Source organism: Protomyctophum parallelum (genome assembly GCF_964188405.1).
Source record: "Protomyctophum parallelum genome assembly, chromosome: 22".
Classification (NCBI taxonomy): domain Eukaryota; kingdom Metazoa; phylum Chordata; class Actinopteri; order Myctophiformes; family Myctophidae; genus Protomyctophum; species Protomyctophum parallelum.
Window position 1 is genome coordinate 12,167,896 of NC_139714.1, and position 13,998 is coordinate 12,181,893.

At 48.1% G+C, this 13,998-nt stretch overlaps 1 protein-coding gene across 1 annotated transcript in view; it reads left to right on the forward strand.

Annotated features, from left to right (window-relative positions):
* The window catches only part of bltp3b (bridge-like lipid transfer protein family member 3B), a 64,783-nt gene that overhangs the window by 33,919 nt on the left and 16,866 nt on the right, over nt 1-13,998 (forward strand). Inside the window, exons 8-16 of the mRNA XM_083758058.1 lie at nt 2,077-2,260; nt 2,843-2,926; nt 3,178-3,345; nt 5,109-5,218; nt 5,355-5,496; nt 6,092-6,285; nt 7,796-8,536; nt 8,778-9,457; nt 12,703-12,851. Of these exons, the coding sequence (XP_083614184.1) occupies nt 2,077-2,260; nt 2,843-2,926; nt 3,178-3,345; nt 5,109-5,218; nt 5,355-5,496; nt 6,092-6,285; nt 7,796-8,536; nt 8,778-9,457; nt 12,703-12,851 (2,452 nt within the window). The remainder of the gene's footprint in view (nt 1-2,076; nt 2,261-2,842; nt 2,927-3,177; nt 3,346-5,108; nt 5,219-5,354; nt 5,497-6,091; nt 6,286-7,795; nt 8,537-8,777; nt 9,458-12,702; nt 12,852-13,998) is intronic.

Here is a 13,998-nt window from a genome sequence, read left to right on the forward strand (position 1 = left end):
TGTTCGCTGCTTCACCTCCCAATGTATGAATGAACCATTGTAAAGCGCTTTGAGCACTTGGAAAAGCGCTATAAAAATGCAATTCATTACGGTATTATTATTATTGATGACATTTCGCGTCTCAGACTCAAAACTTGCGTTGGATAAGATTTTGTCCCCTCTATGCTGTATTGATGTTGATGCCATTAGGAGAGATAACGGGTACTGTCTCTACAGCCAGGCACCGGTCTAGTTATACATAACTATACACATGCCACTGCCACCGAGAGAATTGCTCACAGGCTACTACTGCTGCTCCGGCCCGACATTCCATTACCATTACAGAGACACATGCTATGCTGTAGCATGGAGTAGGCTAGAGAATCAATTGACCTGATATGTATGAAGAATGTGTTATTTTAGGATAAGCATAGAGTAAGATACGTGATCCGGCACGAAGGAAGTAATATAGTCTGAACTGTCAGGAATGATCTTTCACACGCACGGTATGTGCCCCATGCTATTATGTCCCTTGTCCTCGTTGTCGTACTCTCCTGGACCTCTTTGGACCTGCTGTCCCTATTTTGGTCATGTCACTGCAGGCAAACATTCCCAAAATGTGGAAGAAATGGCAAAAATAGCACATCCACAACCTGACAGGTTGTGAGCTCTCTCTCTCTCTCTCTCTCTCTCTCTCTCTCTCTCCCCGTCCTAAATCTGTGTGCCTTCCAAGTCATAGTCTAAGTCAGTTTTTTCTTGTCTGTGTTTGCATGTCTCTAGCTCTTTAACCTACAGGTAACACAAACACATGAGTGTGTATGTTAACCGGAATGTTTGCCGTAAAACACGCTCGCCCTATAGTTTCTTTCTGGTGGGGCGGTTCTTGTATTTGTTTGACTGAGAATAAGGTTAGAAATATATTTAGCGCGGGGGCACGGTGGCGCAGTCTGTAACGCTGTCGCCTCACAGCTAGAAGGTCCAGGGTTCGATTCCACCCACGCTGTGGGTGCTGAGGGCGTGTTCTCTCCTCCGCGTCATCAGCGCCCATACCCGAGGCGGAGTAGGTTGAAAGGGCATTTCTGTGTGGAGTTTACATGTTCTCCCCTCGTGTCTCCTAGGGTAGGTACCCTCACTAAAAACATGCAGTAGTCCTGGTCTCTATACAGCCGGGGCTCCTGATGGAGGGGAAAGGAACTCGTTGGAACAACGTGTTCCTTCCACGTGCTATACGTCCAACCGGGGAAACTCCCCCCGTCAGGTGAAATAGAAGGAAGTTTTCCCCAGGGAGTGTAGCGCCCAGGATTACATTAGATAATTGACACTGGGTGGAACAAAATGGGTTTGCAAAATCGTGGGATACAAAAATTAGTTTAAGAATCCCAGGCTGAGCAGTTCCGCCGGCTGTGCGCCCGAGGCCACTGTTTTGAGGCGAGCTTTCCAGGATTTCTGTGCCTGTGAGCTCTCATGCAGCCACACATCCCTGTGAGGCATCAGCTAGGTGTGGAGCGCCATCTGCTGGAGGGATTGTTCATAGTTCATAGTTCTTACCTTCACCTGAGACAGAGCATGTGATATGTTTGGGTGGGTGGGTGCGTGCGTGTGCCTTCAACTTCCTGTTTCCTGTGAACAAAGCAACCAAAAAAACGACTGCCTAAAATATGAAGCAGTTATAAGCCGGTCTTCAAAAACAAGCCTCCTTTTTATACTATGAAAATAACAAATCTACAAGCTCACAAAAATAGCCAATTCACAAGCTCACGTCGCAACCCAAGCTTGTAGATTGGACAACTTTTGAACCTTTTTAGAAAATGTGTGCCTACACGACATGCATAGCTTAGGGATGCGAGATTGAAAGTCGTTCAAATTCTGCTCCTAATCATTTCGTGCAATCTACAGTATACAGTGACTTATTCTGTGTGTGTGTGTGTGTGTGTGTGTGTGTGTGTGTGTGTGTGTGTGTGTGTGTGTGTGTGTGTGTGTGTGTGTGTGTGTGTGTGTGTGTGTGTGTGTGTGTGTGTGTGTGTGTGTGTGTGTGTGTGTGTGTGTGTGTGTGTGTGTGTGTGTGTGTGTGTGTGCCTGTGCATGTGCGTTGCTCAGGAGTCGTCCCCGCCCCCGTCGGCCCAGCAGGTGCGCACGCAGCAGGCGTCGGGGGCGGCGGCTGACGCCAACGCCAACATGGCCAAGCTGTTCGCTGCCTACGACGTGTGTGAGACCTCCCACCACCTGCAGATCACACACCTGGACCTGCACATCTGTGACGACATCCACGCCCACGACAAAGGTACGGGTACCTGGGGGCCCCTGGGCGGCTGGCGTAGCCCATTTGTGCGATTTACTAAAAATCACTTATTTTGTTATCGGTTTTAACCCTAATACACACACACACACACACACATGACATGGCAGGAGTCAAACCAGCAGCAACCCTACTCTACTCGCAATAACACACTGGCAGGATGACAAGAGTGACAAAGCTGTTTTACTTTGATCCTTGGGACAGATAATGTGTGAGTGAGTCACTCCATTGCGAGCGCACTCACACACACATGCACAATTGCACACAAGCACGCACACATATGGGGCCCTATTTTTTGCCTTTTTCTTTTTCTACTATTTTGAAAATACATGAAAAATTATTCAAATATTTTAAAATCGACACATTGTGAGCTTGTAGATGGGCTATTTGAACTATAATTTTTTCCCCTCAAATAGTAGAAAAGAGTTTAGGGATATGGTGTAAGGCACATACGGAAATCGGGCCCCATATGCTTTGAATTCACTATCCGTATTGATCTATACTTTTAGCTGTGTAAAACACTTAAATACAAAAGAAGCCATAATTCACTCTTCTCTCTCTCTCTAGTGGTCAATAAGAGGATAACGGGTGGAGCCATGCAGCTGTCATTCAGTGTGATAACCCTGGACTACTACCCCTTCCATAGAGCAGGTAAGACATTCTGACGCTCTGTTCTGTGCCATAAACACACTGATGAAGGCTCGGAGAGACACAGGCCTAAATATGGAGCTTGTAGATCTGCTATTTTTCAATAGCTAAAGCATAACATAATGCTAACACCAAAAGGGGTTCCTGCCCAAAATGGGTTAAAATTCGTTGGTTTGGTTTGAGTGGTTAAAAGCTAAGGCGACACAGATGCGTTCCAGGTCTTAACGGGCTCTCTGATCCCTCTCCCATTGCAGGCGACAGCTGTCTCCATTGGATGCACTACAGCGAGGCCACCAAGTCCAGGGAGGCCTGGGCCCGCAGCCTGCTGGACGAGTTCAAGTCCAACGTGGACATGCTGAAGGCGGCGCTCAAAGACCAGCAGGGCAGCCCCCCCGCCACGCAGAGCAGCTCCCCACAACATGGTACACACACACACACACACACACACACACACACACACAGACTTTGCCTCGCAGACCCCACAATTCTATGCTGTATTGATGTATCGATGTGGAGAGATAACAGGCAAACGTTGATCAGAATAATAATTATCTTACATGCTCTAATTGTGTCTACTCTAATTGAGTAGACTTCTTGTAAATTAAGTGGCCTGATGCCTGAATGGAACCAAATGGTTTCATTTTACAATCTCAAAAGTTAAAGATCTATAATGAGGGTACATTTGGTTACCAACTCTCCATCATTTAGCCGGGGACCACCTGGAACCCCCTCATGGGCCACTGGTTGAAAACCACTGCTATAGACTCTATGTCAACCAAACCACTGCTATAGACTCTATGTCAACCAAACCACTGCTATAGACTCTATGTCAACCAAACCACTGCTATAGACTCTTTGTCAACCAAACCACTGCTATAGACTCTATGTCAGGCCGGATGCAGTGTTGGGTTCAAACCTCTAGATTCCACCGTGCTGGATAGAGGTACCACTTTGTCACCCGAGCTCAGCTAAAAGGTTGTGGTCTTAAATGTCATAGTAGGTAGTATTTACAATGTCTTAAAAAGCCTCAACTTCCTGATACCACAGTTTTGTGCACTGTCTCTCTCTCGCACGCACGCACATATACACACACACACACACACACACACACACACACACACACACACACACACACACACACACACACACACACACACACACACACACACTTATATATAAACACACACACAGCACCAGCACTTACCAGGTCCCCTGTGGGTTTTTGTGTGTCTCCCAGCGTCCCTTAAGGACGATGTGTGTGCAGACGGAGTAGGTCTTAGGGAGGCAGAGTGGATGTCCCCTCCAGCCCAGTGCTGCTGGTGTCTAGAACCAGGTAGTACCGGCACGCGGTGCGTGTGTATGTGGTGCGCACGTCGCGGTGCGGTGAGGAGGCGCAGCGGGAACAACCTTCCGCCGGTTAATTCAACTCTGAGAGTGTAAAAGTGGACCAACATTTGAACATTTTATTGTGCCAGGGACCCCCATAACAGATGATTTGTCAACATCTTTTTCAAAAATAGCAGATCTACAAGTACTGTAGATTAAAAAAAAATGAATAGGTGGTTCAAACTTTTCCTCATTTTGTAGGGGAGCCTCCTGGAACTCCTCAAAGACCCCTGGTGGTCCCTGAGCCGCACGTTCATAACCGCTGCTGTAAACGATAATGCCTCCGTCATTTCTAACCATTACCGTGGGAATGAACTATGAAAGAAACTGCTGCTAGTTGGCTATCTATAATTCTACAGAGCCGGCTAGCTATATTTCTTTCTATCGTTTTAGATTTGTGAGAGAGGATGTTAAAAGGGTCTTACACGTCTCCTCCAGGAAGAAGAAAGTGACAACAAAAGTCAATTTTTACACCCTCTGAGTTTAACTTAACACTTTTCTCAGTGTGCAGTGCAGAGGCACGGTGGGCTCTCATTGGACAGTTGAACTTGTCACTCTTGTTTCTCTGTCTCGTTGGTCCCGCCTTCTTCCACCTGGTCAGATATACTTCCCTTTCTCTCCTTTCCCCGCTTTGTCTTCATGTCACTGTCCCCTGTCCGTCTGTCTGTCTGTCTCTATCGATGTGTATCGGTCACTATCTGCGTGTCTGTGTGTCTGTCCCTCTGATTCTCTATTTGTATGTCTCTCATTGTTTTTGTCTTATCTCTCTGTCTGTCTGTCCGTTCGTCCATCCGTCCAGGTAAGATCAGCACCAGTTCCACTTCAACCTTCAGTCCTCCTCAGAGCCCCAAGACCCAGCTCATGTCCAGCTCTGTGGTCCTGAGGATGGCCGACTTCAGCATCTATCAGGTCTGCATGCATGCACGCACACGCACGCACGCATGCGCACACACGCACACGCACACACATGCCCACGCGCATGTGCAAAGCAGAGACTCTTCATGGTATGCTTTCTGTTGTGTGGTTGTGCGTTCATTTCCTACAGGTGTCCACAGCAGACCAGCGTCGCTCCAGTCCCAAGGCCATGATCTCGTGCAATAAGAAGTCGCTGTACCTTCCCCCGGAGATGCCCGCCATCCACGTGGAGTTCACAGAGTACTACTTCCCGGATGGAAAAGACTTCCCCAGTAAGACACGGTCCCCATTAAACACATCGACACGGTCCCCAGTAAACACGTCGACACGGTCCCCAGTAAACACATCGACACGGTCCCCAGTAAACACGTCGACACGGTCCCCAGTAAACACATCGACACAGTCCCCAGTAAACACGTCGACACGGTCCCCAGTAAACACGTCGACACGGTCCCCAGTAAACACATCGACACGGTCCCCAGTAAACACGTCGACACAGTCCCCAGTAAACACATCGACACAGTCCCCAGTAAACACCTCGACACGGTCCCCAGTAAACACGTCGACACGGTCCCCAGTAAACACATCGACACGGTCCCCAGTAAACACGTCGACACGGTCCCCAGTAAACACATCGACACGGTCCCCAGTAAACACATCGACACGGTCCCCAGTAAACACATCGACACGGTCCCCAGTAAACACATCGACACGGTCCCCAGTAAACACATCGACACGGTCCCCAGTAAACACATCGACACGGTCCCCAGTAAACACGTCGACACGGTCAAAATGTCCTGTAAAAATCACCACTGAATGGATGTTTGTCCTGATCCGTTTTGGGGTTCCGTGCTTGTGTCTTTCCAGTCCCGTGTCCCAACCTGTACGCTCAGCTGAACGCGCTGCAGCTGGTGCTGGACCCGCGCAGCCTGGTGTGGCTCAACCTGTTCGCCCTGGACCTGCGGCAGAGTCTGGAGCAGTTCATGGCGCTCTACAAGCTCGACGACTCGCAGAAACCCGACGAGCACGTCGACATCAAGGTCGACGGCCTCATGCTCAAGGTATGCATGTACACTTTGGGTGTTGGTTTTTATTTTAAACTCTGGACAGTGGGACAAATAATAATAATAATAATAAAACTTTATTTGTATAGCACCTTTCATGACATGAAATGCAGCTCAAAGTGCTTTACAGAACAATGGAAAATAAAAGAAAAGCAAGGCAACGACATTAAAAAACAAGCAGTAATGCAATACAGTGAGGACATGAATAACAAAAATAAATAAAAGATCAATTAAAAGCAATGTTGTAGAAGTGGGTCTTGAGCTGAGCTTTAAAAATGTCTACAGAGGCTGGAACCAAACGGGCTAGGGGCCCGTTATTTTTATTTGTTTTGTACGCTCTCTGAGGTACAAGTCGGTCAATGAACACTGTGGATCTTGATGATTTTTCCCGATCCGTTATTTATATTTTTTATACAACGCAATACTACAATATCACAGACGATATCCACTCTAATATCATGATGGATATCATAGTGATGTCCCGATCACATTTTTTTGCTCCTGATGAGATTCAGATTATTTGAAAATGACGTGATCAGCCCCGATTTCCGATCACTGATCTCTAATCGGATCGGGTCAACCCTTTTACACACATACCGCACACTACTAGAACATGCTTGTACTAATACTTCCCCTGCCCCACGAGTACACACACACACACACATACACGTGCACACATACGTGCATGTTGCAGTTGTAGATGAACGTGTAGAATCAGACATTTCCATTCATTGCAACAAAGAGGAGGAAGTGCAGTAAAGTAATGAATCCCACAAGTTCCTCAGTGACACGCTGGTTCCATATAAAGACCCGTTTGTTCTGGAAAGTTCTGTACAGACAGAAATAGAACAGTCAGACAGAAATAGAACAGTCCAAAGGTGACAGTCCAAACAAATAGAGGGAAGACACATTTATAACAAGGTGATCCGTCCTCTTCTCAAACTCACCCTCCTCTTCAACAAACAAATCACTGACAGTCAGTGAAATAATACTGTGGACATTAGATGTAAGTGTAGGGCTCTTAGTTGTGACCCATCTTACGCTATGCATTTATACAGTAACCGTGGTTATAGCATGATATTTATAGGTGATGTTGAAGATTTATGTAATGAGATTTCCTCTGTAAGCTGACCATTATCCATTCCTTTCGTTTTTTAGTTAGGGAAGGTTTTTCCCTTACGGCTTAACAGACACTTGGAGGCAGAAAACATGTCACAATGCTGAAAAATACATGAATATGTCTACACAGCGTATTTCTATCTGAAGTTGAAACTATCTCAACATTTTTGTAGCTTTTGCAGCAGCTACAAACGTCGGATGTATCTTTGTATCCTCATGTCGCTGTGCTTCCATTGAAAATGAATGCTAGACTGTACCTTTGCATCTAGTGGCCGAATGTTACACAGAGACCTTTGGCGTCTACTCAGGCCTAACCACTTCTATTCCTCTCTTTTCTTCTCTTTCTATTTGCCTTCTTCCCTCCCCCCCCCTCTTCATCACCGGCCAGCTGGTGGTCCCTGTGGAGAAGGACCCAGACTACCCGGCCGACCTGCCTCGCTCCATCTCGGTGCAGACGTCTGAGATGGTGGCCACCAACACGCGCTACGCCGCCAACTGCACGCGCTCCCACCTGGAGGCGCTGCTGCAGGCCTTCCTCGACGAGCCCCTCTTCTCCACCTCCTCTACCTCCTCCTCCTCCACCCCTTCCTTCCCCCTCCTGCACCCGCTCTTCCAGCGCCACGCCCACGAGCAGGACACGCTTCTCCACGACGTGTACCGGGGCCTGGTGGCGCCCAGCCTGGGCGCCGACGCCCTCAAGTCGCCGGCCGACGCCGACGTGTGGGCCATGCACTTCGCCCAGTTCTGGGTGGACTACGAGGGCACGCGGGGCGGCCGCGGGCGGCCCAAGCCCTTCGTGGACTCCTTCCCCCTCGCCGTGTGGGCGTGCCAGCCGGCCCGACACGCCCGGCACCGCGAGAGGCTGAGGGGGGGAGGCCCCGCCTCCGAGGGGCGGGGCATGTCCCGGAGCGCCTCGGCGGAGGCGGCGGGGCGGCTGCAGAGGAAGCGGCGTCTGAAGGAGTACTACGCCAGCGAGGCGGGCGCGCCCCCCTCGGCCCCGCCCAGCAACGGACTGCACAAGCCTCTGTCGTTGGACGACCTGTCGTCTTCCTCGTCCTCCTCGCTGTCCTCCAGTAAGGACCCGGACATTCACGCGCTGGTTCACGTGCAGAAACACCTCAGTGCTCAGGTGAGAGCACTTCTTCAGTACTACTTAAACAAATAATAGTCTACTCTTTATAAAATAAATTACATTTTTAAAAACCTAAGTACTTAATACTTTAACTAATACAGCAAAAACAAAACTGTTCATCTTCTGAAAGATAAAGTTGTAAATAGTTGAGTCACGATGCATCACTAAACATGCGTGTGCGTGTGCGTGCGTGTGTGTGTGTGTGTGTGTGTGTGTGTGTGTGTGTGTGTGTGTGCAGGTGAGCCACCGGCAGTATGTGTTCCTGATGCGTCTGCAGCGCAGCATCAAAGCCCTGCAGCAGACGCTGCAGCAGGACCTGGAGGCCATGGGCTTCAAGCGCAAGGACCCCTCCCCCTCCTCCCCCTCCTCCTCCTCCCCAGAGCCACCGGAGCCCTTCGGCGTGTGCCTGGGCCTCCTGCTGAAGAGCGCCGAGGTGTCCCTGCTCCTCAAGCCCGTGCCCGCCGGGCCCTCCGAGGGCGGTGCCGGCTCGCCGCTGGGCTCGGAGATGTCCCCGTCGGAGAGCCGGGGGACCCTGGAGGCGGCGGGCGGCGACCCCGCCTCGGGAGGGGAGGCGGGGGAGAGGGCGAGCGAGGGGAGCGGCGGGAGCAGCGGGGGGGAGGGGGCCGCGGCGTGCACCGTGGACCAGATGCTGTGCGGGGGGGCGGGGTCCTCCTCCGAGGGAGGGGGGGGAGGAGTGCCTCTCGTCCCCATGCGTCCGGACTCCAACAGGAACGCCTCGCTGGAGGAGAGGACTTTTTTGGCCGGGGGGAGTTGCGAGGACGGGGGGGAGGCGTCGGCGGACGCAGTGGGGGGAGGGCAGGGGGCCGGGCTGGACGCCCTCTCGGACCCGCTCTCCTCCAAAGACTGGAGCGACAAGGACAAGTCTGCCGGAGCCAAGATGTCTCAGTCCGTTTCCAGGTATTCATGTTCTCCACCTCATTGTAGTAAACACCGGGTTCATGAGTCCGTTTCCAGGTATTCATGTTCTCCACCTCATTGTAGTAAACACCGGGTTCATGAGTCCGTTTCCAGGTATTCATGTTCTCCACCTCATTGTAGTAAACACCGGGTTCATGAGTCCGTTTCCAGGTATTCATGTTCTCCACCTCATTGTAGTAAACTCCGGGTTAAGTCCGTTTCCAGGTATTCATGTTCTCCACCTCATTGTAGTAAACACCAGGTTGATGTTCTCCACCTCATTGTAGTAAACACCAGGTTGATGTTCTCCACCTCATTGTAGTAAACACCAGGTTGATGTTCTCCACCTCATTGTAGTAAACACCAGGTTCATGAACGACACACGAGTGTCGTTCACTGAAAATAGCCAATCTACAAGCTCGTAGATCTGCTGTTTTCGCCTCCGGCACACAAGAAAGTATCAATCAATCTATTAGGCTTAATTTACATGATTACTGCTTTCTACTCTTTTTTTAATAACAGGATGGCCATCCTTTTTGGGCAAGCAGTCACTTAATTGTTTTCCAAGGCCTGCAAAATCAATCACCCAGTGCTAGGCAGTGAAAACCTCCATTGCAATTTGCAATTTTAGCAGATGTTATTATAGATTATTAGAAGTGCGAAACCAAGAGTAAGCAGAGTGAGAATGAACCCTAATCAACAAAATGACGTGATAAAAATACTAGTCATATAAGTAGAATGCAAAGGAATCAAATCAATGTGGTGCCTCAAAGATCAAACCTAGCATTTGTCATAACAATTCAAAATCTAAATAACATTTTATGTGGTCTAGACTCTAGGCAAAAGAAAAAAAATATGATTTATTTTAATTCATTGCTCTTACATCTTGGAAATTAGAATAATACCAACTAGCCATCTCTGACCTCCTAGTCACTATAGCGTGGTACTCAGTCACAGCATTGTGGGATGTCTTTAGTAAAAACGGGGTGATTCCGCTCTGGAACAACTGAATTGGACATGGAAGCCCATTCCCGATCCGTTGCCGGGTTATACTGTATACCCACCCAGGACAAACAGCTTAAGGCTCATACAGTAGCTTTAAGGCTCATAGCTTTAAACATAGCAGTTTCACAGACTATTTATTTAACCAGATTATAAGATTATATATACGATCTTCCTCATCACAGATGTGGTTTAACCCATTCTGACCTGAGATCAGATTCATACGAGGTTTCCGCCGGACACACACTGGTCCTGATGAACCCATTCTGACCTGAGATCAGATTCTAAAAATGTCAGTCGCTCTTCGATTTTTCAAAAATAGCAGACCTACAAGCTCGTATCGCGCCACTCGGTGGCGCGATATGAGCTTGTAGATCTGCTATTTTTCAATAGCTAAAGCATATCATGATGCTAACACCAAAATGGGTGCCCGTTCAGAATGGGTTAAGGCAGTGGTCCTTGTGGGGGTTCCAGGTCGTCTCAAACTAAATGATGGAGAGTTGGTAACCAAATGGGCCCTTATAGATCTTTAACTCTTTAATCTTTTACGTGTTCATTTGGTTTCATTTTACACTCTCAAGAGTTACATCATTGTTAAACATCTGCATTACCTAATTTACAAGAACTCTACACAATTAGAGAATGTAGAAGAATTGTTATTTTGATCGACAACAAAGGGTTTTTGGTCTGAGAGTCAAAATGTCATCAAATGGTGGTCAGTGAGTGGCTCAAATGCCGAATAAATAATGGATCTTGATATGAAAAGGGTTGAAATCCACTTGTTTAAGGGGTAATTCAGATAAACCTATGCTCTATCGCATGGCAGATCTACAAGCCCACATGTGTCACAATGGTGAGCTTGTAGATCGGCCATTTACACCGTTGTATGATGGTTCATCTCGAGTCTTTGGTCTGAACTATGAGGAACACAAGTGCTGTGTGTTGGACAGAGTAAGTGTGAGTAAGCGTTTTTAATCTCTGACTTTGTCTCCAAGCATGGAAACCTTGCTCCATCCAGAAGCTAAAAAACACACACACACACACACACACACACACACACACACACACACACACACACACACACACACACACACACACACACACACACACACACACACACCACACACACAAATGCCTCTATATTCTGATAATGGTTATCATTGCTCTATAGTGTGTTTGTTCAGTAACAGGAGTCTCGTAGTCTCTCCAGCTCTTGAGTAAAGCAGAAAATACATTTTCACTTTAAAGCCCAAACCACAGCAAAGGGTCGGGTCGGGACAAAACGTTTTTTAAGGTCAACCATACCAATGCATGCAACTCAATGAGTTGCATTGGTGTGGTTGACCTATAAATCCGTCCATCTTTCACTTCTGTCAGTTTCACTTCTGTGTTTCCTAATCGCGGCCAGTAGGCTCCCAGGTGGATAAGATCGTCTTGATAAGTATTAAAGTAACCTACTGGTGATTATGGGTTGATAACATTCAAAGCGAGTGTTCTCTCTCTCTTGGGCTTTCTGGTGTAGCTTGTTCACTCGAACTCAGAATACACCACGCTCAGAAAAGGCATGTTTAATTCACGACGTGGCAAGCTAGCCAGCGCTCTGTCGGAGACGTGAGAGCGTGACGGATTGCAGCTGAATGTCAGCACAAAGTCATAAAGAGCTCTCTCTCTCTCTCTCTCTTGCTGTGTCTTTTTCAATCTACCGATTTGGTCAGTCAAAATCAATCACTTCCAAGCCGTGAATAAAACCAGACGTTGCCCCAGACATTTTGTGTAGTGAGATGAATGAGAACGGTTACAGTTCAGTTGAGGTAAAAATTTACTTCATCCTCTGTGACGTGACCTCGCAACACAGACATTGGTGTTCTGTTCGACTGAATTCATATACTGTAACATCGAACCCAATTACATTAGATATCGTTGATGGACATTTCATTATCTACACCGGTGGTTCTCAGAGTGGGGTCCGTCCGTTTAAACTTTACAGTTTAAACCTATTTTATTCTTCAGCTTGTTCGATAATAGCCTATATATATATATATATACAAGCTCACGCGGATGCTATTTCCGAAAAGTTGGAATCATACGATAAAAAAAATAAAACACAACTGTTTTCTAACACAACTGATTTGGGTTCATGGACAAATACGCACACACACACACACGCACACACGTGCACGCACGCACAAACACACAGGATGTCCATGCGGTGACGTGTTGACTGTGTGTGTTCTTCCCCCTAGTGGTCGTCTGATGCGCGACCGCTCGCAGTCCAGCTTCTCTGTGTCCTACAAGAACATGAAGAAGAGTCCGTCTCTGCAGTCCCTGGACGACCTGTCCATAGACAGCTACCTAATGGAGGACGGAGACACCTACAGTCTGCTGGAGAGAGGTGGGACACACACACACACACACACACACAATAATTCAGTCAGAACTGGCAGGTGCAGCAAGCTTTCGTTCGTTTCCGACGTTCTTTTGTTGGTTCACTCACTGTGTTTTGTCATGGCTTTCCTGTATCTCCAGTTAACTCATAACATTAGCTTCTGTTGTCGCTCGCTCCACGTTGCAGCGCTCAGAGTATGGGTTTTAGGCCATCCAAACTATGGGTTTTATGGGTAAGTCCCTCACTGTGTGTCCACTATGGTCGTTACTACGGTTGTTAGTACTGGTAGTAGCAAATGTAGTCCAGGCACTTTTCTAGCACCTGGCAAAAAGTTACCAACACAGCACATATAGATAAAGTGCCATGGTGCAATCCTTTAAAAAAATACCTGACCAGCACAGTTTTAGTAAAGTGCTGTGATGCATTTCAAAAGTGAAATGACATCATGTCCAGTCCAGCACAGTCCAATCAGTTTAGGTTCATTGACCAACCCCACTGCACTCGGAAAGAAGCTTTTTTACATCCTGCTTGTCTAGTCCTGGCCGTAATGCTCCTGTACCTCTTCCCAGAGGGGAGGAGGGCAAACAGGCCATGGGAGGGGTGATAGAGGTCCCTAATAATGCTGCTGGCTCTTGAGGCACAGTGCTCTGTGTAGAGCTACAACAAGGAGGGGACCTCCCAGCTGTCTTCACCACCCGGTTCAGCTGATGTTTCTCTTGAGGCGGCCGAACCAGGAAGTGAAACATGTAAGTTAGGATGGACTCAACGGTGCCACTACTATAGAAGGTGGTGAGGAGAGGAGTGGGAAGGCCTGCCTTTCTGAGCCTCCGGATGGGGTTGTAGTCTCTGCTGGGCCTTCTTGATGATGGCTGTGTCGTTGATGGTGGAGGTCACTGGTCAGGTCGTCCGCCAAATGAACCCCCAGGAACTTGATGTTACTAAGTAACCCTTTCCACAGGGGCGCCACCGATGGTCAGCGGTGTGTGATGCCAGTTGCTGGCTCTCCTGAATTCAACCACCATCTCTTCTGTTTTGTCCACATTCAGACAGAGGTTGTGTGAACTGTACCATGTTGTTAATAGTTCCACCTCCCTCCTGTAGGAACTGTACCATGTTGTTAATAGTTCCACCTCCCTCCTGTAGGAACTGTACC